Below are 25,241 nucleotides of genomic sequence, written 5' to 3'. Positions count from 1 at the left end.
AAGGCCCTGTTTGTCGGTCCCTTTGTGCAGTGGGATCATTAGGATATTGGTTTTTAGAGGCTGATATAGGTCGGCTGTTACTTTCAGGCAGGGTTTGTATAGTGGTGGCAAAAAAAGTTAGCTGTAACTTCCCTATTTGCTGGGCAGGTTGTGCAAGACAAGGTTGCAAATATGATCAATGAAGTTTCCTAATGGAGAGTATTTACTGCTTTAAGTTCTTTTTTCTGTAGTTTCATCCAGGAAAACCTCTTTAAGGGTGCCTGAATACATAGATTTTCTCCACTGCAAGGAAAGGGCATCTGTTTCATGTGGACTGCCACCAGCTCTGAGGTTGTGAAGGCTTAGGTGGCAGCTGGAAATGACACATCAGGGCTCCCAGCAAATACTGTGAAGGTTTGTTATTTGTCATAAACATCGAAGCCAAAAGTGGAAGTGCTGACCAGGGCCCTCTCCTAACATCCACAGTCCTTTTTCAGAAATGGAGATGCACTCAAGCCTAAGACTCAGTTTTTAGAGCAAACCAAACAGTTGGCTCAGCATGGTTTCAGTCACTGCAGACCGACAGCGCGGTAGTGTGAAATTTCCTTACCAGAGCTATTTCAGTGGTTCAGATTCTGGCCTTCCAGACTCCTGTAAATCTACTGATAGGGCTGGAGCTTGTCTGTGTTTCAGTGACTTCACCAAAGAGCAGTCGGGTCAAAGCAGGGCTGCTGCGTGTTAATGAGATTTACTTTCAGAGCAGCTTTTGTTTAGAGAGTGGTTTTAACAGTCCCAAGGCACCAGGCTGAAATGGCTCTCAGAGGTGTTACAGAAGCCTTTACACTTTAACTAATTCGTTCTTCTTAGCATTTGCTTTTCACTTTAAAAAATATTTTTTTTTAGAAAAAGACTGCTTCCTGGCAATTGGTGGGTATTGTCTGTTTATGGGAGAGCGATGGGAAAATAGAAAACACCTTCTGGAGCAAACAGATAAATTAAGCAGTAGTGTTTGAGCAAATAACATGCCTCCAGGTTAATTAGAGCTGAACAATGGTGCGGATCACTTGATTTCAGCAGCAGACTGTCTTCAGTGAGGGCTGTGTTTTTAAAACATCCTATTTGCAAGTTCTTCAGGCCAGCACAGGAGAGTGAATGTGCAACGCACATTCCAACATGAAGTGAAATTACATGGAACTATTGCAGAGAAAACAGGCGCTTGGCAGCCCATTGTGGTTATGTAGCTTTCATTCCGTCTCCTGCTGTCCTGCCTTCTCTTTCCACACACGATCTGGCCAATTCCTATTTAAGAGAATGAGTGGTGAAAGCATGGCTTCCATCTTCCTGTTCCAGGCGCATGGCTTCCATCTTACGTCTCCAACTTCCTGTTCCAGGCGCTTAAAACTTTGATTTCTGGCTTTTTGCAAAGCCTCAACTTGTTTTGATGGCCTCGCTTTATCAAGTCTCCTGACCTCTCCATTCCTTTTCCCCCAGCTTTTCCTACTTGTATAAGGATGCTGTAGTCTCACTTAACATAAGTAAATGTGCTTTGAATGTTATCCCTCATTTCCTTGGTTTGTTTTTGTTTGTTTTTACTGCATCTTTTTCCCTCATCTACAGAGCGTTTTATTTAGATCAAATGAAACTCAAATCTGCTTTTCTACTCCCAACCTGGTTTTGCCTGCCCACATTAATATCTAGGTTTGTTTCTGCATTTTTGATGTCTGGCTGTAATGTAACAGTCTTTTTTAATGAGGTACTCTCCTCTTTTTTTCCAATAATCTTCAACAATGTCACATTCTGACCTACAAACTGGTTACTATATTGTAAGTGTTTTGATTGATGCCCTTTTATATCTTTCAGATGACTCATCTTTTGCATCTATAAGCTACTTACCTTTGCTTTGAAGGTATTTTGCATCCTTGCTTGCCTACATGTCATTTTTCATTCATGTTTGGGGCTAATTTCTTCTTCTGATATTTCCAGCTTCTACTGTCCTTTTGTAAGTGCCTCAGACAATTGTTTCCTGCCTGCTTCCAGCCTATGCAGCATACTGATGAAGAGCTTCATTAAACAGCCATAAATCTACTTCATTATACTTTTTAAATGCCTCCTTAAAACTGTCTTTTGGTGCAGCATAAGCAAAAAGCTGGAGGTTAGCCATTATGCTGTGACATTTTATACCCACAATCCCACCCAGGATTGTTTCCCAATGGTTGGTCTGTGTCTTTCTGTTTTTGTCTCTGTGGCCTGGGAGTTGGGTTCATCATGTTGATCTGGAGTCGTGATCCATTAGTGGGACTTTCCAATAGTGCATAAGTGCAATAAGCAGAGATAGAGAACTGCCTCGTCTTTGTACGTGGAAAAGGAGGGGGCTTGTTTGATTGTTCAAGCACACAGGAATATCCCTTCAGCTTCACTTTATTTCTCTACCAGATTTTGACTCTATGGAAGACTAAATCTAAGATAGAGACTTGTGCAAACAATATCAACAACTTTATGTATTTATGGCATGATCCTTCATTCACTGAGGTTAATGAGACTTTACAATGTGCTGCAGAGATCTGTCGCATACCCACAGGGATGGAAAGGGTTCAGGTTAGTTTAGCAACCCAGTCACCTCATTTAAAGCACTCGAATCGCATAAGATCTGAGGCAGAAACCTCAACAAGACATGATGCTGATAACCCACTAATTATTACATAGATGTGCTATTAGTTGTAGGATGTTTGCTCTTCTTTGTTGGAAATGCCCTTGTTTCTTTAAGTCTCGTTAGAAAGATTCCCCAAGTAATTTCTGTTCTGCTGCCCTGTGGCTTACAGCATGCATGTTGCCCTGTTTAATGTGCTTGCTGGTTCACAGGTATATTTAAATCTCTAGACCTTTCCCCTTTGGTGCATGTGTAAAACCAGGTATCTGTTTGTTTCCTCTGCAGGATCTGATACTTGCAGACTTCCTGCACTCAGTCTCTGCCTGGTTTAGCAGATGGTACAAAATCAAGGCTGAGTCTGTGTGATACGCTGGCCCACAGTGTAATCTCTTGTGCATTTCTCTGTCTGGTTTCAAGTGATTTGACAGCAGAGCTTCTGGCACTTCAGTCGTGAAGGGATAAGAAAAGGCAGAAAGGTAGGAGGCGAGGTAGATTGTCTTCCTTTCCTGACACTGCCTTCCAAATAAGACAGAATGACAACATGAAGACCATGCTTTTTTCTTTCCTTGGAAGGATTTTTCCATGTACCTTCATGGGATATGTGGCCAGAGCCCAACAACAGTTCTTAATAGTATTTAAGATGTGCCTCATGAAAAGGCAGGCACCAGCTTCCAATTATGAACACTTGTGCCCCTGCTGTTCCCACTAGAATGCTATTCAAAACTCCACAGTCTCTGCTGGCTAAAAACATTCTAATTTCTAAGCCTACACATATTCATGGCTGGTCTACACTTACTTACTGTCAACATCATGTTTTAGCATAAATGGATTTTCTCTTTTGTTGGTGTTTTCCCTGTAGTGTGTATGTGCAATAATCAAATTCTGCTTTTGGATTTCTTTTGGATTTTCTCTTAACCAGGCTAAACAAACTGATATCATTTAGTTTCTTCTTACTGAGCAGTTTCTCCTGTCCTGATCTATTTTTTGGTATATCTTGCTTGAGCTTAAATTACCTGAAATTTACAAGTAGTTCAGATGAGATCTTGCTGTGTCCAATATAATAACAAAAGCTCATCCTTGTTAGAATTACCTGATATTACCTGATAATGCTGAGGTGCTTTTTGCTTTTTCATGACTGTGTCACTCCTGTGACTCTGTTCTCTTGGGATGCATTAATAAATGTGGACCCTTCACCTCTGTCATTTCCAGCAGCTGACAGCTCACAACCAAAATTCCCTGCATTAGCCTTGACCACAGCCTTGCGTTTCATGCTACTGAGTTTCATCTTGGTTTTCTGAGTTGAATTCTTGAGGTCACCCAACTCTCCCTCTATGAAAGCCTCATCTTCCTTTCCAGTGAAGGGTCCCTCTGCAAAGTACTGAACACTCTCTTTGTTCTGTAATGAGATCATAAGTAAAAGCTGGATACTGGCCCTTGAGAAGTTACAGCACCAGCCCAGTAGTTGATACCTTTTCTTTAACTTTCTCCATCTTAGGGTTGTTGTAGGAATCCACAGTTCTATGTAGTGCCCTGCCCAGAGCGTCGTGAGGGGCAAACTGCAGCCAAGGAACATATGACAACTTTATTCTTTTATAAGAACAAAGGCCAAAGATTTGCAGGGTACTGAGTTTATAATGTGTCTGTCCCACCCAGTGGTATCACAGCTCTATTTCATGTCTTTGTCTGTTTCGATCCAGAGTTGCAACTCTTGGTGCTGCTTCTGATGCAGAGCAGAACTGGTAAATAGCTCATTTAATGCTGACGTAAAAAGAATCAGCTGTGCCCCTTTCTAAATGTGCGTGCTATAATCTATTGCACACATCGGTGCATTTCAAGTCTTAAAACTTGCAGGGATTCTAATTACTGGTAACGCTGTTCCTGCTGATTTCCCTTCACTGTAGTTCTGGAGGGTGAAGATCCATCTCATCTCTCCCAGCTATTCAGCCTCAATTTGTTTTTAACAGTAGGAGTTTCACATCCAGTCATCAGTCGTTGTTGCCTCTTCGTTGCCGTTGGGAGACTTCAGCTGGTGACCAAAGATGGTGCCTGCACAGCAGTCCAGGGGGAGGTGTCCTTGAGGAAGGTTTTAGTAGAGACTTCAGAGTGTGACCTGGTCTGCGTGCGTGGTCCTTCCGTATAAACAACCGTACTTTGGCCAGCTGCAGTCTTCAGTCTCATGTAATACACATCAGATCTCATTTCCTTGTGGGTAATGTAATCCTACAGGAAAGTTTCAGGTGCAGTTTATGGTAAGAATGTGTTTTTCCTGTCGGGATGTAGATGGGGAGCTCTGGTCATGGAGAACTTACCTTGGCTGTCCAAGGTTCATGATCAACTCGTGACCAACACTTGCAGTTTCTTACAAGTGAGTGTTATTGACTTGTGCTTTTTGGTTTGTCTCTGCTTTAATCTTTGCTTAACAGGAGATAATGTAAAAATTGAAACATGTAATACACATAACGCACGAGTTTATCTGAAGGCAGTCCAAGTGCTCATCCATATGCATGGACTGATTAATGTGCTGTTAGTGCTCAGCGCCATGCAGCTCTGCTTTCGTGACTTTCCCGATGCCAGTATGTGGCATCAGACTTGTGATGGCTGCAATGAAGAAGCACTTATTCCTGCATAGTGGGGGGCTTTTCAGTCTTACAGACAACGGCATAACAAGAGCCAGCTACTGAAAGTTGGACAAATTCAACCTTGAAATAAGACATGGTTTCCTGGATGCAAGGAAAATTAAAGTTTGGAACAGCTTGCAAGAGGAATTGGTGGAGTTACCACTGCTTGGAACGCAGACAAGATTTGCTATCTCTCTGAAAAAGGTTTCTTTAATCCAGCGTTTTGGAAGAGGTCTGTGATTTGAGATCAGTTGAAAGGAGCACAGCAGCGCTGCCTGGTGTTAGTAGGTGAATGGCTGGGAGTGATTAAATGACCTTTTTGGTTTGGGTCAGTGAATTTCTATAACAAAGGGATTGGCCACAACATGGAGAGGGCTGTGAGATGAGGCAGTGGCTTAGAGGAGATAAAATTGGATGTCTGTCTTACTGTCTTTTTGACTGTTAAAGTGTCGCTGCTTTACTAACCGTGTGGTTCAGATGTGCATAGATGTTAATACTGAAGTATTTCAGGGCCAAAAGAGGCCTTTGATTCTAAGCTGCTCTATTTTAGGGAGGTGCTCTCAAAAAGTCTCTTGTAGAGGCTCTTTCTGCAAGAGGTAGGATGATGGACTGGGGGGTTTGGGGAGAATAGCCAACACTCTTTGCTTGTTAACTGTCTTCACAACTGAAAAGTCCTCCCACCCAAGTGGTGTAAGTGTGAGCCAACTTAACCATTTTTGTTTCGTGAGGCACCTGCAGTGTTTCCTCAGAGACACAGAGCACGCTTCGGTTGTCTTTGCCTTTAGGTCTGCAGAGAATAGGAGCATGCTTCACTGGGAGCGATGCTTGGAAACTGCTTGGGCTGCTGGCCCTGCAGATTGATAACTGTTTGTTTAGGACTAGATCCTGGCTGCATAGCCAGCACTACAGGGCACACGGTATCCACTGAGTATTCAACTACAAGGCCTTCCAAGAAAAGAACATCATTTTCCATGTTCATGAACACCATTTTCTGCAGAGTTCCTTAGGAAGAATGACTGGAAGAGGTGCTGCCCAGCTGCCCAACTTCTGCATATCTCTATAGGTGCCATCCTGCCCACTCCACATGCACTGCCAGCCCCCTCAGTGCTGAGGATCTTGGAAGGCTGCCATTGACAACCCAAAGCCTGAATTTTCTTTATATAGAAGGCAGTGGAAGAGTTCTTATGCAGTGCTGTAGGGAAAACTATCAAACCAGTCAACAGAGCCGGTATGTTTTTAGGACAAACTCTTCTTCCAACTGTTGTGCAGCCTGAACGCTGCAGCACTGAGGAGCTGAAAGGAAACTGCTCTGAGTAATGTTGTACATTGAGGTAACAGAACTAACAAATGCTGCTGAGTTGGATTGAGTTCTACTGCTCAGAATTATTAATAAAGCAGTTGATGTCTATTTAAATGAGGTTTCTCTCTAATTGCCTTGTTGTGGGAGACTCGCCCTAGTTGCTGAAAGCCCCTCGTTGCTCTGATAACATTCAGTAACTTGAGATCCAGAAGGAGGGATAACCAGGTAAGAGCAGCCCTCGATCTTTGTACCAGTGGGTTTGTGTTTACAGTTCATTAGTCCGTGTTTAAAAATATCCTCCTGCCAATTTAAATCGCAGCTGGATTCATACAAGTTCTGAGATTATCACTCGCTGAATAAAATCCTTCTTTTGCTTTAGCTTGCAGATTCGCTTGTGCCCTTGGAGATTAAGCCTGGTATTTCCTTAGCAACAGTTTCTGCCATGTTGCATACTAAAGACAACAAGCATGTTCTGCAGGTACGGTATAATGGGAGAGGGAGACAAATCTCCTTGCACAGGGTTTCCTGCCATCTGGGGCCCCAGCTGTTCTCACGAGACAACCCTTCTAACAACACTTCCCTCACTAGAGCAGCATTCTTGTCAGATGCTTTGTCCTGGCATGTGCAAGTGAGGAATTACACTTGGAGGGAGAGAGTGTGGTGCATATAAATCTCCCTACCCTATTTCCATTGGCCGTGTGCCCAGCTAAGATAAAAGGGGAAGTGAGATTATTCATGAAGAGAGGCTACAGATCATGGCTGCTGTCTTCCATAACCTGTACACCAGCATCAGCATCGCTCAGCTTCTCACAGACTTAGAGCTGAGGGTCAGATAGGAAGGATGATCTGAAAGATTAGACACTTGAAGGGTCTGTGTCCTTTAAGTTGCCCTGTTCCCCAGGAATCAGATAGCACATCCTTTGGAGTGAACTCCAAAGATTAAGTGAGGAGAAAATCCCTCTTTTTCTGCTATCTCCTTTACGCTGCTACTGCAGTTCCTGGCATTAGTGCTGTACAGGAGGATGGTGCCTGGTGGAGCTGTTGAGCAGGAGATGCCCGGTCACTTTTAATACTTTCTCCTTTATGTTCTGTTCATTCGCCCAGGGCTGAGTCACCATCCCTGGATGTGTTCAAAAGCATTTTGGATGTGGTGCTCAGGGACGTGATTTAGCAGAGGGTTGTTGGTTAGGGTGGGATGGTCAGGTGGTGGTTGGACTGGATGATTTTAGTGGTCTTTTCCAACCTGAGCAATTCCATGATTCTATGATTCTCTGATTCCTGATGCCAAATTAACTTAGAGGTAGGCACACACTTCAGGTAAGCAGCGTCTGAGCCTGAGAGCTCTCGGAGTTACAGAACCTGTGCTGACAGGCTCCAAAAACCTCCATCGATCAGCACAGAGCCATGCCAGTGACTGGTGCCTAAATAACATCCTGCCTGCACCTCGGTTCATCAGACTTCAGGGTAAGTGGTTGTTCTTGTGCAGTGACTCCCTGTCTGTGGAACCAGAGCCTGAGCAGGCAGCGTTTCTTTCCCAGGGCTGAAAAACACCCTTCCTTTCCTGCTGAAAGAAGCAGATGGAAATCGCAACAGCAGGTTCAGACGTGGTGCTGCACAATGGGAGAGATGTGGAGTTGAGAGGAGCCCAGTCTGTCACCTGAAGTGTTCAGAGCACAGCAAAGGCACCAGGGCTGCCTCAGGCAGATTCACTGTGGTGTACAGACACTTCTTTGGCAGATGATCTTGCCAACATTATAGAGAAAGTTTTTCTATCACCTTTTTCCCAAGGACTGAGTTGTTGGGTCACTGGGAAAGCCAAGTGCTGATACATCCTCGACATAACTAACATAACACGTGGACTTATCTTACAAAGTCATTTCCTCACTGCTCCTATTCAGGAATCTATTTCTCATCTCCACAGAATGATCAGTGCTCAGTTAAGTAAGAAGACTCCATGCCTGCATGCACAGCAGCACACAGTGCCAGGTTATCTTCCCTCCCCCCCCCCCCAATCTCTCTGTTAACAGAGGAGTCTCTCAGGGATGAGTTAAAGCAGATCGCTTCCTGAGGAACCTCAAAGTCATTCCCACATCACACTGCAGTGATTTTTCAGGCAATGCAGCATCTCTTGTGCCTGTCTGAATTCAGTTGTTTTTTCCTAATGTCTCATTTTTCCAAGGCCAGTGAGAATTAACCCATTTTCCTCATTCTCCAAGTAGCTGCTTTGCTCTGAATTTGCCTGTTCCCCAGCACAGCAGCTTTTAGTCTGTGATTTTCATAGAATCATAGGATGGTTTGGGTGAGAAGGGAGCATAAAGATCATCTCATTCCAGCCCTCCTGCCATGGACAGGGCTGCCACCCACTACATCAGGCACCAGATCAGGGCCCCATCCAACCTGACCTCGAACACCTCCATTGATGGGGCATCCACATCTTCTCTCTCTCATGTGCCTGTTACTCCATCTAAATTACAATACGCTGATGTAATTCACTGCATTATCCTGTGCCTTTTTGTCCATTAGCTCCCTCCAAAACCACCACAACCCCCCACCAGCAAGAAGAGAAAACGAGTGAGTGACGACGTGCCGGAGTGTAAAGCTCTGAAGCCGTTGCTGAGTGGCTCCATTCCTGTGGACCAGTTTGTGCAGACACTCGAGAAGGTAATAAGTCTTTGGTGGCAAGCCAGGTTCAAGGGGTTCTCTAGAGCTGAGAAATCTGCTCCTTTACTAGCAGAGAGGGAAATCATTTTAGTGTGGCTTGAAATAGAGGGAGGCTAATGAGCCGTCAAAGTATTGCCACAGTCTGTATCCCTGCAGTGAGAGCAGAGGAAATATTTCCCTGTGGAAATGGCTTGGTGTAAGTGCTTCGTGTCAGTCGTTTCCTCCTGGTTTCCTCTGGAAAGCCTGGCTTAAGGAGAAAAGCCTCCAGGCACAGAATTGTAGACTCATAGAATGGTTTGGGTTGGAAGGGACCCCAGGGATCACAGGTTCCATCACCTTATGATGGAGAGACTTGCTGGAGAGCTGCAGGACAGGGTTCTGGTGGCTGAACTCACAGGCATTGCACATTGCTGCTCTGTAGAGCCCAGGTTAAGTGTTACTTACGTTGCTGTAACATCTCTCTCTTTTACTCCCTCCCCACTGCTATATCCAGCACGGCTTCAGTGACGTGAAGGTGGAAGACACAGCCAAGGGCCACATCGTGCTCCTCCAGGAGGCAGAAACCCTCATTCAGATCGAGGAGGACTCCACACACATCATCTGCGACAACGACGAACCTCTCAGGGTGAAGCTGCGTGACCTGGTTCTCAAATTCCTGCAGAAGTTTTAGCCCATGGGCAGGGAGAGCCCTCAGAGCAAAGAGCTGTTAGAGGGTGACCCCAAAGAGAGAGGATTTCTTAATTCAGAGACCAGAAACCACCAGTTCTTCGTTCAGAAGCAAAGAAGTATTTTTTAATATCTAGATATATATATTTTATTTAATTTTTAGCCAGTTTTGATATACTTCAGAGGGGATTCCTGTGCTGTAAAATTCCTTTCTGGGATCTTAAAGGAGATACAGATTGCAGAGTAAATAAATTGGGTGTGTATTTACAAGGTGGGGGTGAAGCCACACACAGGCGCAGATATTCTCTGTGTGATGCAGTCAGCAGCGTGTTCCCCAGCCCTTTATACAACAAAACTCTGCGAGAACATTGGAACAGTGGCCTCAGATGTTGTTTTTTCTCCCCGTCATGTCTTCAGTGCTGTGTGTGTTCCCCTGGGTGTGGTACAAAGGGGCTGGGGGAGCTGGAAACACAGAGATCATAAAAACAAGGATAGAAAAAGGGGGCTCTGCTGGGCATGGCCAATAGCTTCAGAGCGCCCAGAGCCCGTTCATTCCCTGCAAGAGCAGAGGGAGTCTGGTGAAGCTTTGGCACTTCAAATTGTTCACTGATGTTCACCTCACCTCCAAGGACCACATTTGCCCACCAAGATGCTGCGTTCCTCCACCATCAAGTGGGAGAAGCACCAACGTGAGGGATTGCAATTGCAAGCAGAATGACTAGGTGCCCTTTTGTGCCCTATTTGTCTGTTGTCTCGGTGCTGAGACAACCCCATTCCCATCTAAGGGGTGTCCATTCGGTGCATGAGGCCAAGCAGCACCAATCTGGCGCTCAGAAGCCCACCTGGGACAGGAGACTTTCTGAAGTACATTAAAGCAGATCAGCTCCCCCTGCTCATGAAAAACATGTTGAGATTTAAGTGCCTCTCATTTCTACCTCCCCAAAATCTTTCAGCCCCCACGTTGGTTGAAATTCCAGCAGCCCTTTATACAAAGCCATCCGTACTGCAGACCCAGGGGGGCTTTTCCCTTTCTATGTTGTGTATTTGGAGCCTGAACTTAGTTTAACAGCACTGCTTTTAGAAGTAGCTGATCGATTCCTTGGATTTACTGCTGTTTTCTTCTTTCTTTTTTCCTTTTTAATGGGATTGTTTTGTATTTATTTGGTGTTAAAAATAAAAAGCATAGTAAGAATGGCGAGGAGAAGCAGCATTCAGTGGTTTATAAAAGCATCTCCTCGCCCGGTCCACATCCGCAAGTGTGTAAATATACATATCTATAAAATAAGGCAGCACCAGTTTACAGCCTTGGGGAGATGAAGGCGGTGGGAGAACAGCTCTGTAATATAAACTGTTTGCTGTTGCAGTTTGCACATCATATTTCCTACACGTTAAGGGCTCCTGCTTGATTGGTTGTACACCTGTATCGTGGCTGTGTGTGTATCAGGGGCCTGAGAGCAGCGATGTCCTTAGGGAGGTAAAAACCTGGTTGCAGAAGCGTGAATCCCAATGAGACTTTCCAGCGTCTGTGGTGGTTCAGCTTCTTTATCATCAGTAGCAAATAGAATAAAGGAATTGGGCATATCTCACCTCGCAATTCAACCTGTATAAGGATTATTCAATGGGGAAGTGTTCAAGTGTTCATGTTTTAACTCTTGTTTTGGGCAGAACATCTCACTGCTCCAGTCCAGCATCTGAAAAACAGTTTGTTTCTTTCTTAGAACCAGCCGGGTTGTGTCTGCTGGAAAATTAAACATACCAGAGGGATCCTTTAGTGAAAGGTTTTAATTAAACTCACAAAACCGTCTCTTGTTCGTTCCGCACAGAGGAAGAGAAATAAATGGCATTTCTCATGGCTGGGTCAGCGCTGCAGAGGTAACCATGGCAGCCTGGGAGGGATGCGAATGGAGGGGCTGGGATTAGATGGATGCCAAATACATTTTAACCAGAGTCACGCTTTAATGGGCAGACGGCAGCAAAGGGTTTGGTATCACCTTCCTTCCAGGAGGGAAACATCCTGCCCACAGTGTGATGTTTGTTGTGCCACAGCCCTGTGCACATGTGACTTCAATGCAGTAGCAGATACTCTGAGGTGGAAAGAAGTATGTTATGCTTTTATTCTATTAATAAGAGCCTTAATAAAAACAGCTGGAGCAAGTGATTACATTCCAGGCTTGCTGTCTCCCACACCGTGCCCATGTTCATGGGTCAGCCCCAAGGCCACGTCAGTGTCCCTTCCTCAGGGACATTGGCAGGATGAACCAAGGGCATGAAATGGGGCTTTGGTTTTGTCCATTTGCACTGGGCTTATCCTGGGGAAGCTAAGCCATGTGGAATGGTCCCCATTTACCCATCACATGCAGCCCAGCACCTGCAGTCCATTGTGAGCCCATTCATGGCTCTGCCCAGGGAAAGGCAGGGCTGGGAGATGTTGGTTTTGGGGTGCCCCAAAAAGAAGTAGTTGCTGTGCATCCCATCCCAGTCCCAAACCTTTTCTCACAGCCCCCAGCAAAGCACGGAGCCACGCTCAAGTTAAACTCTCCATTTATTGGATCCTTTTACAAAAAACTCAACATATGAATATTGTGCTCGTGTCGAAGGACTGTTCCTTTTTTCCTCCATTCTTCTTTGAACCCGGTGCCCGCGGGGCAGCTGGCACAGGGCAGGGCGGCACCACTGGCGATGCTATTTACAGTGAACGGGACAGAACCTCAGTGCACACCCAGCTGCAGCCTCAGGCCTGGGATGAAGCAGCAGAAACATCCAAAAAGGGAAGAAGCCCCCCCTTGGGAAAGGAGCAGCCACCGAGGGACCCTCACTGGGATGAGCCCCACAACCCGACCTGAGCTTCAGCATTACCCTGGGACCGTCACAAAACCCGCTGCAGAGATGCTGGTCATGAGGATGATGGGGACAGTGGCAAGGGCCAGGATGTTCTCAGGGTTCCCTCTCTCCTCCCCTACAACAAGGGAAGCCTGCGGTATGTCACGGGAGCAGAAGGTTGGGCATGAATCACAGGTCCGTGCTCTGGAAGGGTCCTGGTGCCTGCTGGGCAGAGCAGGGCAATCTTCCTAGCAACAGCAGACTGAGGGTGGGGATGCAGACAGCCCTGCACGGCCCCATGGCCCCGTCCCTCCTTGCCACCAGCACCCAGCCACCCTCACCCCAAATCCCTTTGGGGTTCAGCAAACAGAAAACCACCCTGCAGCTCGATCCCACCCCACAGGCGCCCCATAACAACCATGGCGCCAGGCACGTCCAAAAAAGCCAACAGGCTGAGTAAGGGATGAGAGCGCTGAGAGCTTGGAAGAACAACGTGACTTTCCATCACTGTTTCTTCTGGCCTGTGAATGAGAAGCCATGATGGAAAGGAAGAGCCCACCCAGCCTTGGGACTGAGGGCCTGCACAGGTCTGGGTTTTGGGTACAGGTGGGTGTCTGCCCACTGCCAGAGGCTCAGCTACCAGACCCCGCAATGCAAATGGCAACACAAACACTTCACGTCATGTCCGCATCTCCCAAGCTCCATATGTTACAGTCTCACCAAAATAAGAACATTTCCCCATAAGACTTCTGAAAATAAGCTGATGGGAAGTGTGTATCTCTATTTATATAAAGTGCAATCCACAGCTGCCCCCACCCTGGCTGCCGCCCATGTTCCAGTCCTCTATTTAAAGGGACTGAACCTTCGTGCTCTGTTTCCAGCACCTGATGTTAAAACAGAAAGGAGAAACAACACACAGAGAACTGGACGCCTCTCTCATTATTTCCCTGCGCTCTGTGGTGCTGCTGAAGGTACGTTCAGGAGAGCAGCCATGTCCTTCCTCCTCCCACAGGACCGCAGCCAAGCAGAGCAGTGCATCGAGCTGATGGCATCTGCTGGGCAGGGGAGGAACCAGCTCCAAACCCGGCTCGGTGACCACAACCCCAGTTATGCTCCCCAGCCCACATGAATGGAAGGTCTTTGTGGGATTAACCTTCAAACGCAGCCCAGAGCCACGTGTGTGTGCAGGAAGGACGAGGGTTTAAGGCAGGTAAATCCACCCTGGGCACACATGTGGCTTTGCAATGGGGATGATACAGCGTGGGACCCCAGCGCTGGTGCTTTGCTTTGGCACTGCTTGGCCGGCACAAAGGAGGATGCCCATCTCCTTTCCCCACCCTGTGAAGCATTAAATGATCTCCAATTGACTGATTCCTCACCTCCCATTCCAGCAACACCAGCAGGCCAGCTGGGAGCACACGGGGCAGCTTGGTTTCCCTATGGCTGCAGCACAGAGCACCACAAATAAGACCACAGTGACTGCAGCACCTGGCCTGCTGCTGGGAGCCAAGTACAGACCCAATGGGACCAACTTCTTCCTCATTCACCCCTCTTGGGATGGATGCACACAGTGAGCCCAGCAGCAATGTGCTCCTGGATGGATGAAAGCTGGAGTCCTCGGTTGTGGCTGTGAGATGAGACAGTGTGTGAGACGGGTGGGAAGGGATGCGGCCAGCAAGGTCACCTGAACTGCCTCGATGTGGGGAGAAACCTGTGCAGCCCAGCAGCTCCGAGCCGGCCTCGCTGTGTTGGATCAAGAGGGGAAAACGGGGTAGGGAAAAAAGAAAAGCCTCACGCGGCAAATCTAAAACACTTTCATTTTAAATAACAATAATTATAATTAAAAAGAATGGTCGCCCTTGGCTAGTAAAGGGGCAGATCCACTAGCCAACGCTCCATTCCTCAGTGTACGATCCTAGGGAGCATCTTTACAGAACCATGAGATCCCTGATGTCCCTCGTGCTCCGTGGGAGGAGGACGGAGTCCATGGCAGGAGGCGTCAAGCATCGAAGCCCGGCTGCAGAGCCCCCCTCTGCCTCACCCACCTCCAGATGGAGTTCGGTAGCTGGGGGTGCTCTGCTCCCTCCTGCTTTTAGATGAATTTGAAGCATTTTGTCTTGTCGTGGGGCAGGCGGGTCTTGAAGAGGACCGAGTCCACTCGGAACTGTGTGTAGAGCAGGGGCATGTACCCGTACACCTTGACAAAGAAATTGATGCACTTGTGCCGCTCGTGGAAGTGAGAGTCGTCGTGTGAAAGCGCCTGGGGGCAGCCAGGGCAGCGGAAAGTCCAGCGGGAGGTCACCTGTGAAGGGAGGGACAGAGCCTTAGAAAGGGAACAACAAGCGGCTCCTGCTGACTTTCTCATTGCTTGGGGTTTAAGAGACCTTAAAAATGAATTTGTTTCAGTGCTGCAGAACCGCAGGTGGATTTTTAGAGTGAGTAATTCACCTCATGCTTCAGGCACCCAGAGGGAGATGTTTCGAGGGGGCTCCAGCTTTCAGGAGCTGCTCAACACCATCACTGGTCTGGACGTGGCCATCCCACTGCAGTGCCCCCTGATTTGGGTCAGATTCTCTCAAATTGGGCACTGAGCTCCACAACCTCCCCTTTACAGCAGCTCCAGATGGGAAGAGCACCACGCAGAAGAGCCCACCTGTCACATTCATGGCCCAGGCCCATCTCCAGGGCAGGCAGCCTGTGACGGCGAGACACATGTGGGGCTGTATAAGCACTGCCAGCAGCCATAGAGAAGACTGATATGCATCTGAAATTCATGCTCAGAACTGTGACAGTTTTTTGTCACGATGGGGCAGAGAGACTTCAGCTGGGCCGCAGTGTTTGCACCAACAGCCTCCCGTGAGCCCAAATGCCTCCACAACGCTACACAAAACCAGTGAGGAAATAACTCCTACTTGTGCTGTACACCACAGAAGCAGGACATTTGGCTTTTGGGACTCAGCTGCCCTGCAGGGCCTCTGCTCACCCAGAAACCCTCTGCTCTGAGCTGCAGTGTGAGTTGAACCCCTCCTTATCCTGCTTGTCACAGTGGCTGCTTCTAAGGGCTGTATTGAGCTTTCACACCTTTTTGAACACACACTGCACCTCCCTGGGGACAGAAGGGACGTGTTAGCAGCTCCCAGCAGGTCACGCTCACAGCACAGCCCTTTGGAGATGCACTGCAGTCACAGCGTGGTGAGGGAGGGCAGCAGCTGGATTTCCCAAGTCAAGCAGCCTCCAAGCTGCGCTCCACACACCGCTGCACATTTAAGACATCCATCAAATCACCCAAGCCCTGCCTGGTGCCTTACCTTGATGGGAGGTTTCCTTGTGAGGTGTGAAACCAAGAAGTTCATGGCGATGTCCTCGCAGTTGATGTACTCATCCACCATGTCGCGGATGGCCTGCGGCATCACGTAGGAGTACAGGTAGGCGTAGTACTGGCAGGGAAAAGAAAGTTCTAACAATGCTCAGGAGGCCCCAAGCAGCGAGTGCTGCCCCAGCCCCCTCAGCTCCTGCTGTCTTTGCTGCTGTGCAGTGCTTCCCCAGCAGCAGGTGGATTACCTTCCCACCTTGCTGAGACAGCTCAGGACAACCCCTGTAGGAAAAGAGCCTGTCTGTTTCTAAAGGCCCACTTGCCACCTATTGGCTTTCTCGTGGAAGGAACACGTGCCACAGAGCTGCACTGTTCCCTCCCAACACAAACTACCCACCTCCCACAAGCTCTGCACACCAGGCAGCTACAAAAGAACATGACTTGCCCTGCAGCTGCACATTGCAGCGCTTGGACTCTGTAATACTAAAGGCACTACAGAAAGGTCGTTATCAGCTCCCACAGAAGAGCTCTGGGAGACTCAAGCTTTAAATATGACACAGGGAATCCGAATCACACCTCCCATTCATAGGCTCATTAAGGCTGGAAAGACCACTAAGATCATCTAACCCAACCATCAGCCCATCCCCGCGACCACAAATGAGGGGGCATCTGGGTGTTTCTAGCTTGCAGAATCAGTGTTTTGCTGTTATGTGCCTCCGGGCAGTGGATATGTTTTGTTAGAGCTTCTGTTTGGAAGGAGCCAGGGAAAAGGAGCAGTGCGCTGCAGTTTGTTCTTTACAATTAAATGCCCCACAACCACATGAGCTCCTTTTAGTCAGGGAAGGAAGGGAAAGCACCAAGCTGACTGTGGAGGAGCAACTGTGGGCTTGATGATCTTTATGGGCTCCTTCCAACTTGGGATATTCTGTGATCCCATGATATCTCACCTTATGGAAGAAGGCAGCACCAGTGAGCACCATCGAGAGCTCACAAGAGTAGTTGGAGTTGTAGAGCCAGGACTGATGGGGGATGTCCCACGCGTGGTAGCGCCCTGGGAAGCCAACGATGCGGTCCCTGGCCTCCCTCCAGACACTGCAAACAGAAACAGAGGTTTTCCATCAGACACCAACCTGGGCAGCACATCTGGAGGTCAGCACAGCTCTGGCTGATCCCAGCCACACACACAGGGTAGGACTGTGGCCTCAACACCAACATCTCCAAGGAAGGGCTGCACGTGATGGAAACGTGAGCATTTAAGCTTGGTAATGGCTGGCTGCTTGACAAGAAGAATAATCATTGTGAAAATGTGCAACTACTTTGCACATGGGTCCTTCGTGAGCTGATGGAGTAGTGCCACACTGTACTGCAGGAAGGGGCTGGATGCAGAAATCATGGCTTTGACAGGGACACAGAATTTGTTGAGCTTCTCCTGTTCTCAATGTTGAGTGTGAAGCAGGGCATCCATTACTCAGCTCTGCCACACGCAGCTGTGAGTGCAGAGCAGCACTGTTGGGCTTCTCATGGTGGTTCTCTTCAAGTTGCTTTGTCTCACTAAAAGGGTTGTGCTGCGTGTTTAAAAGAAAACTAAGAATAGGGGCTGATAGTCCATAATTCATTTCTGAACTACACAGAGCATGGAAAGCTATGATCTCAGATGAAAAGGCAGAGAAAGAGGCAGGGAAAGCCAGTGTTTATCTCCCAGCAGCTGTTTCTTCCTCCGTACAGCAAAGACAACACAAATCTCCCTTTAGGAAAGCAGCAGAGATGGTCAAGATGGGGTCTCCAAGACGGAAGGCACCAAGCTCCACTACCTGTCCCTATTTACAGGCACTGCAGTGGTCACCTGCCCGCTTCCATCCCAACCTGCACCCAGCAGCCTCCCCAGCTCCCTTCACCCCAACACACACTCAAAATGTTGCACAGGGAATTAATCCTGGGGTTCACACATGAGAGTGTGGGCTCGTTTAACATTCTGCTCTCATCTGAAGCTCGCTCTCCTCCAGAGAAATCCCACAGGACAGCTGCAATGCTGTCAGGAGTAATTAAGAGAAACGTCAGTGCTCAATGTCTAACCTGGGAACTAAATCCATCTTCCACATCGGGCTGATGGCTTCCTTCAGATTCACCAGTCTGATCTCACTAATGGTCCCAGCTGCACCCCCACACTCAGTGCCTACAAGGAACGAGCCCCAGGTGGGAGCCTGGAAGGCTTTTCCCTTCTCCCCAGACACCACACCAGACAGCAGGCGGCCTTCTCCTATTTTCCTAGCACTCATGGAGCTCCTGGTTCCTCCTCTCTCAGTTTCTTTCCTGCTGAGCTTCACCAGTGACGGCTGCAGGGCAACTGTGGGCTGCTGACAAAACAAAGTTCCTGAGGGCTCTGGGAATTCATTATGCTATTTAACACAGCAAACAGCAAAGATAGGTTTGCTGTTACATCCTCAAGTCAAATTAAGGAAACTCCAGTATAACCTGGTAATGAAAACCAAGCAATTAGCGCTGCCCACAGCTTTCCTGGCACCATCCTCCCAGCAAGTTGTTTGCGTGCTGAGGGTTTCTATCAATCCAATACGACTGTTCTGAAAAGCTGCAGCGGAAGCCACTCACTTCTCCCACATCCACATGAATGTGACATTTCCTTCCCAGCTCTGCAGCAAAACCCAGAGTTCCTCCAGCAGAGCATTTTGGACACGCTCCTTGGAAAGGTTTGCTCCCAGCAAACGACCTCCACGCAAGGTGCTCCGGGGCTGATCAGAGCAACCTCAGCCAAGCAATGCAGATGAGCAAAGACAGAGACCAAAGAAGGGGAGAAAATGGCCAAGTCAAGAAAAAGAGCCCGCAATGGGGCACAGAAGGAAGCCAGGAGTCCCATTGCCTGCTGTAGTCACTTAACACCTCATTTCTCACCCCTCAGGGAGAGTGCTTTCCAGGCATCCTGTGCCTTTCTGTCTTCTGAAGCAAGAGCCAACCCATCTGGGAGGGAGAGGAGAGATGCTGCCCGCCTCCACCCCCTGACAGCTGTCAGGAGCTCTTGGGTTTGCAGTCAGCCCCACACCAGGCTGACAAGCTGCAGCCAAGCGAGGGTGAGCAGCAGCAGCAGCCTGGGGAAACAACCTCTAGAACCGCTTTGTCCCCTGAGCTCATCATCAGGGAGCTCTGTGCCAGGGCAACAGCGAGGGAAACTGCAGGTGTTGGAGCAGAAGAGTAGGGGTGAGAGCAACCAGCACTCTGTGCAACATCTCTTTTCTCCATGCTCTGCAGAGAGAGATGTTACAACAGCTGTCACATCCCACAGAGGATGGACAACAGCCCACTGTGAGCATGTGAGCAATGAATCCCTGCAGTGAATGTCGTGGCCTCGCTGATGGAACACAAAACATGGACTGCAAAAGCCCTCAACAGGCAAGGAAAGCACGTAGTGCCAACAACATCAAGGGAACACTATCAGAACTGCAAGAGCCAAAGAGCTGAGGTTAAGACATTGGAGAATCAGGTTGCCTGGACAACCCAGAATCAGCCCACCTGCCTGCAACTCATTAACATGTAATGAATTAAACAATTCATTAACACGCGCTATTCCTCCAAGAATCTGAACCGTGAAGCCATGGGAAGGGATGTGCTCAACCTTTGGTCAGGCCCTTGTTTTAACCACGATGGCCACACCGCACATATAAGCTGCACCCTGTGCCACTCACCGGAACCCAAACATGATCTCGTCATGGCGGAGGTGAGCGTCGTCGTCGATGGACAGGATGGCTTCCGTCTCGATCTCATCCCACGGCAGGAAGCGGTTGTTCAGGCTGTTCTTCTCTGTGCGCACAACCTACAGGACAAACAATGCAGTCACGGTGTGTGTACAGGTGATAGAGAGATGTAGGGGCAGGCTGACATGCTCCAGCTGCAGTCCTTTGGCTACCGCGTTCTGGCTGTCGCATTTTGGCACTGCATCGCAGCCCCTGTGACAGATCAATGGTTTCTAAGCAGAAGGCACCAGCTCTATCCAGCCTTCTACCTGCTGCCTGCCCTGCAGGCCTGCCAGGAGCCACACACCGGGTACCAGCTGCAAGTGCTGCCTTTGTGACATGGCTCTGCATAACCACACAGCTGCCAGAGGGGAAACACAGCAGCTGCCAGCAAAGCAGCCTTCATAGCATTGCTTCAACTCACCCCAAAGGGAGCTGTTTCACCAGACATCCCTGCTTTGTCCCTCGGATGTGACCCATTTGCAATACCTCCCTCTGAGAACATCTCAGCCCTGCTTTTCTGGCTCTCTGCTGAACAATCAACTCTTGCTTTAAAAAATAAAGTCCAGCCCGCTGAAAAGAATAAGGCGTCGTGGCAATAAAACTCCATTAAATAAGATTACATTTGATCACATAAAAAAGCTCACACCGAAACCATTAACAGCAGAAAATATTTGTATTGGGGATCTGCGTGACAGCTGGTACCATTAAACTCCCGTGTAAAGCCAGTGTTAGTGCTTTCATCTGTCAGTAGCTACTGGGGGACAAAAAAATGGAGCGTTTGACAAGAATGCATTAAAATATCCCATTGAAGAGCCATCAAAAGCACGGACACTATTGTAGGGAGGTGACAAATTCTGCAGCTCTAAGCCACAGTGGGTCGGGGTGGGAATGGCAATGAGGAGGTGCAGCACAGGAGAGCAATTCGGGAGAGGCAGGAACCCCAAATCCAGGAGGTCTGGAGCACCTTCGTGCCCACTGACATGGGCAGGGTGCCCTGCAGCAAACTGCAGCCCACGTGCAGGCCTGGCCATCAGTGCAGCACGGTGACCATGTGAGTCTCAGTCCTGCCTGGGTGTCACAGCGCTGCTGGATGTTCCTCCTGCTGAAATCTGCGACCAATGATTCCTGAACGACCACCTTCATTGTCCTTGCCCTCTAGTAGGTTTGAAATGTATTAAAGCCAGCACCGATGCACCGTTTCTCCTGCTTAAGGGCGCACAGCGCGCCGTGTCTCTGCTCTTACAATGGGATTTCCTCAACAAGCCTGACCTTATTGAAACCCGTGGGTGGCTGACTCAGGATTAGCAGAAGCTGGACCCGGTCTATTGCAAACTGATTTAATGCTTTCCAGGCAAGGTCCTGCCTGCAGATCACACCCAGCCAGCCGAAGATACATGGACAAAGAAGTTTTGCTGACAGCACCCTCCTGGATTCTGTGCCCAGGCCACTTTGCAGGCTCTGTGAGCAGCCACAACCACTGCCCAGGGCCAGATCTGTGCTCTGGCTGCCATTTGCTCTCAAGGGAGAGGTAAAGACATGATGCCCAGCTGAGAGGTCCTACGACCTCAGTTCTTCACCCCAGACATTGCATGTTCTTGTGCTGTAAAGCTCTGGGCAGGAAATAAAAATGGCCCCAGGTGCCATGGGTGCATTTTGGGAAGCTCTGCACATCTGCACAGTCAGCACTCGGTTTGTGCTCTGCACAGAAAATAGGTGTGCTCCTGCTAAACAAGGTGCTGCCTTTCAATGGGCAGCATTTAAGATTAAAGCAGCTTGTAAATCGATGGACCCCAAGGAAACACCTGGTAAACCTTATTGATTGACTTCTTGCTTTCCTGTAACTCTCTGCCCAAGATGCAGCTATTGCCAATTGAGAAAGTGAAGTGGATCCATCCTGGAATGTCTGAAGTTGGGGTCCCAGAGGGGAGAGAAAGATCAGAGCATCGAATTAAGCTCTTCCCCAAAGGGACACAGGCTACAGAGGAGCCAGGTGATGCCAAGACACAACGAGCACATTCAGATCATTACATCAGCACGATCAGAAGGTAGAAGCAATGTAAAGGAAGCGCCTTTGATGGCTCCTTTTCAAAGCACCTGTCCCATCTTACAGCATTTCCAGGATGCGGCTGATCGCCATCCAACTTTTAGTCAGCTGCTTCTGTAAAGTCCTCCTCTAACTGCTGGGCAGCTGCTCCAAGGAAGCAGCAGGGGACCTGCAGGCAGTGATAAGTGAGAGATGATGATGATGATGAAGATGATGAAGATGCCTGAGATTCCAATCCTCCCTCTCAACCCTAGGAGCTCACTGCAGAGCCTGCTGCTGCTCCCCAGGCAGAACTGGGACGCACACCCTGCACCTGAGCCATAGAAATAAGGGCATCACTTCACTAGAAAGGAAATCTCATTCTTGAGAAAGACAGAAGTGAATCTCTGGGTAACTCTTCTTTAATGCAAGCAGCTAACCTTGTAGAAACAGTTTGGGGGCAATGGGGAGAGCCTCTGAATCAAGGACTTGAACCACTCTTCTCAAGTTTTTATGTTTCAGTGGGCCCCAGAAAACAGCAGATTTGTCAGGCATGAAACGGATGTTTGGGGCACAAAAGCACTCTGTGGCTTATTAGGCTGGGTGAAAAAAGAACGGTTATTACACCAGCCACGTATAAAGCAAGTTCAACCCTCACCTTCATAGGGCATAAAGTTGAGATGTAACAGTTTTTCTATGACTTTAACACAAAGTGCCGAGTGGTGCCCATCTCTATACACACACAGGAGGCACAGTATGCTCTGATCTCTGGGATCTGAGGCCACAGGAGGCACCCACACATCGCATGTGATGGTCAGGTTGCGGTTGGACTCAATGACCTTTAAGGTCTTTTCCAACCTGAGCAATTCTATGATTCTCTGATTCTATACTTGTCTCTGTGAGACTCATCACAAGGCACAACATGAGCACAAAGCCGCAGCATTCAGTGCAAAGCTGTTCAATGCACCCCTTTGCTCCTGCTGCTGTTCACAGTCACGTTGGCCAAACAGATCTTAGAAACATGAGAAAACAAAGCATAAATCGATGGCCTGCCCAGCAACGATGCCCCAACCAACACCAAGATTTCTGCACCGTTTTTATACATAAATACAAAGATGCAGTAAAATCAATATCTTCCAGCAATCTCCTTACTGGTGAGGCTTGACGCTGCAGCTTTAAATTAAGTGTCACATATAATTTGACAGGGAAAACATGAAGAATGTTTACGGCCTTGCAGAAATTCCGACAGCTCAACGACTGGACTGAGCAAACTGGGCACAGAACTGGGGAGCTCCATGCTCACGTCAGGCCTTCATCCGAAAAAAGACCCACAGAGAAACAACCCACAGAAGAACTATTGCAGCCTTAGGGGAGCTGCAATAATTTGGGGAGACTAAGAACAAGCTTAGGGAAAAGGATTCTCTTCCATCCTTCCCAAATCTGTGCCAAGTCAAATGGGGGGAAATATCATTGCAGCCAGAGCCAGGCTGAGGACACCACCAGCTCCCATGCACTGCACAGCTGTAAATGACAGCGCAGAAGACGCAGGAGCCCAATGCATCTCCCTGCTCTGTCCAAAGACTTGACCTCTATCTATACTTGGAAGGAAAAGCAGAGAGCTCCTGCCAGCACAGCCTCAGGGGACAATGCAGACGTACAGCGCTATCAGTCCCTTTATCTTGGCACCATCTCCTGCAGTTCTTAGTAGGATCTGGAGAAACAAGTCACTGGTTTGCAGGAAGGAGTGCCCTAGCCCAGGTAAAGAAAGCAATCGTGGACTTTGGGAGATCCAAACTCCAGCAGAGAGGGACCAACAAGGAGTAGGTAGAACCCCTTTGTCCTTACCTGAGATGATTCTGTAATCAGGACGCTTACTTTCAGTCCACAGACTGAACAAAATCCAGATATCCCAATAAAGCAACGTGTCCAGCTCAGTCCTTAAGACCTGCTGGCTACTGGGTGAACCAAATGACAAATGCTGAGCTGGAAGGTAATTTACAAGGCAGAAAGAGCTTCCTTATCATGGGTCTTGTGTGTGCAAGGATTTGTGAGCACACAAGCAGGATACATCTCAGCTATTTACCAGGGCTGACTCCATCCCCTGACCCTGTTGAAGCCAACATGACAGATCAGACTGACATTTGCTTCTCTGCATTTGCAAAGCTGAGTAATTTTGGGGGTGTGTGGCCATCACAAGAGGTTTGCACTGAGCAGCCACAGAAACTACGAGGTCTGGGATGTCCAAGGGAGATTCAGCATGCTGCAAACTGATATTTAACAAACTTTGGGATGCAGTTTGCAACTGGGCTGGGTCCCAGCTTCTTTCCAGTGCAGCAAAACAAGGCACTGCTCTCCCACAGCAGCTCCCACTGACCTCCTGTGCTTTCACCTGCTCTGCTGCTCCATTCAGCAGCATTCACACCAGAGATACGGGTTCTGAAGTGATGCTCAGCATTAAGATTCTTCTCAGTGGCCTTCATCTTTGATTTCTTTTTTTCCTTCCCTTTAATCTTCTCTTGTAAAGATGGATTTCAAAGTGACCATTATCCCCTTTCTCGTGTATTAATTATCCTGCTGCTCCAGACTCACTGCTTTCTTCTTCACCTCCGAGCAGTCGCTCTCCCTCCATGCCCCACACCCAGCCAGGCTCCAGGCCCCAACGCTCCACTGCATCTCCTTTGGAGGAGCTTTCAGAATTGGAATGAAAAGGATTTAGAGACTATTTACAAACTCATCTCCAGAGGCACCAGAGTTTCACTGGAAGGGTACAGAGATGCCTGTCCCTGTGGTAGGGATCACTGTCACTTGTGGTCAAGGCTTTCAGATACCTCCTAAGTATTCTCCCCTGCTTTCACCTGGTTCCTTTCTCTGCTTTCTGAAGCTCTGACCTGTATTTCACATTAAGAACTGTGGGGCATGGAACAGCAAGGCTCTACAACTGACTGCCATGGGCACTTCTGGGACTGCAGGTTAACAGATCACTGCCCTGCACTGAGATGAAGCCATGGGAGCAGGGAAGCCTTGCTGGGTTTCCATACTGATCATCCTGAATTCTTACAATTAAACCAGCAATATCTGAATGCATGAAGTCCCCACATGCAGGTGAATGGTTTCTTTATCAGTGCTCTTCTAAGCAGGGCAAACATCAGCAACTTGCTCTCACTTGGCAAACCCTGTAACGATACCAAACCAAGCTGTGTTTCAACAAGCCAGCACCGTCTATCTTTTTCTAATCTCACAGGGCAGCCGTGAGATCAATGGACATTTGCTAACGACTCAAAGGGCTTTGGATGGAAATAAGTTGTTAAGGGGATTTTCAAAGGTCAGTCCTATGTAATGGGAATGCTGCCCTTTCAGGCTCTGAGCGATGAAAATCAACAAACCTCACCAAATGCCTGACAGCACAGCACCAATTAAGTGAAGAAGCAACACAAGCACATCAGGTTCCCATTCATTTTGGGGATCACA

At 48.2% G+C, this 25,241-nt stretch overlaps 2 protein-coding genes across 13 annotated transcripts in view; one reads left to right on the top strand and one right to left on the bottom strand.

The window, feature by feature from the left end:
* INTS9 (integrator complex subunit 9) overlaps window positions 1–11,672 on the top strand; it is a 65,320-nt gene extending 53,648 nt beyond the window's left edge. Inside the window, exons 16-18 of one of the 2 annotated variants that reach the window (XM_015859692.2) lie at window positions 6,924–7,022; window positions 9,068–9,205; window positions 9,699–11,672. In XM_015859692.2, coding sequence (XP_015715178.1) covers window positions 6,924–7,022; window positions 9,068–9,205; window positions 9,699–9,875 — 414 coding nt within the window. In that variant the 3' untranslated portion in view covers window positions 9,876–11,672. The remainder of the gene's footprint in view (window positions 1–6,923; window positions 7,023–9,067; window positions 9,206–9,698) is intronic. The other variant, XM_015859691.2, reaches the window with a different exon arrangement.
* A 723-nt stretch (window positions 11,673–12,395) lies between these two features.
* Window positions 12,396–25,241, bottom strand: part of EXTL3 (exostosin like glycosyltransferase 3) — a 104,286-nt gene continuing 91,440 nt past the window's right edge. For all 11 annotated transcript variants that reach the window (XM_015859679.2, XM_015859685.2, XM_015859687.2 and 8 more), the window contains 4 exons: window positions 19,700–19,827; window positions 16,952–17,096; window positions 16,000–16,128; window positions 12,396–14,993 (listed from right to left, as the gene is read on the bottom strand). In XM_015859679.2, the coding sequence (XP_015715165.1) occupies window positions 14,784–14,993; window positions 16,000–16,128; window positions 16,952–17,096; window positions 19,700–19,827 (612 nt within the window). In that variant the 3' untranslated portion in view covers window positions 12,396–14,783. The remainder of the gene's footprint in view (window positions 14,994–15,999; window positions 16,129–16,951; window positions 17,097–19,699; window positions 19,828–25,241) is intronic.

Source organism: Coturnix japonica, chromosome 3, assembly GCF_001577835.2.
Source record: "Coturnix japonica isolate 7356 chromosome 3, Coturnix japonica 2.1, whole genome shotgun sequence".
In the NCBI taxonomy this organism is placed as follows: Eukaryota; Metazoa; Chordata; class Aves; order Galliformes; family Phasianidae; genus Coturnix; species Coturnix japonica.
This window is presented reverse-complemented; position numbering and strand designations above follow the sequence as displayed.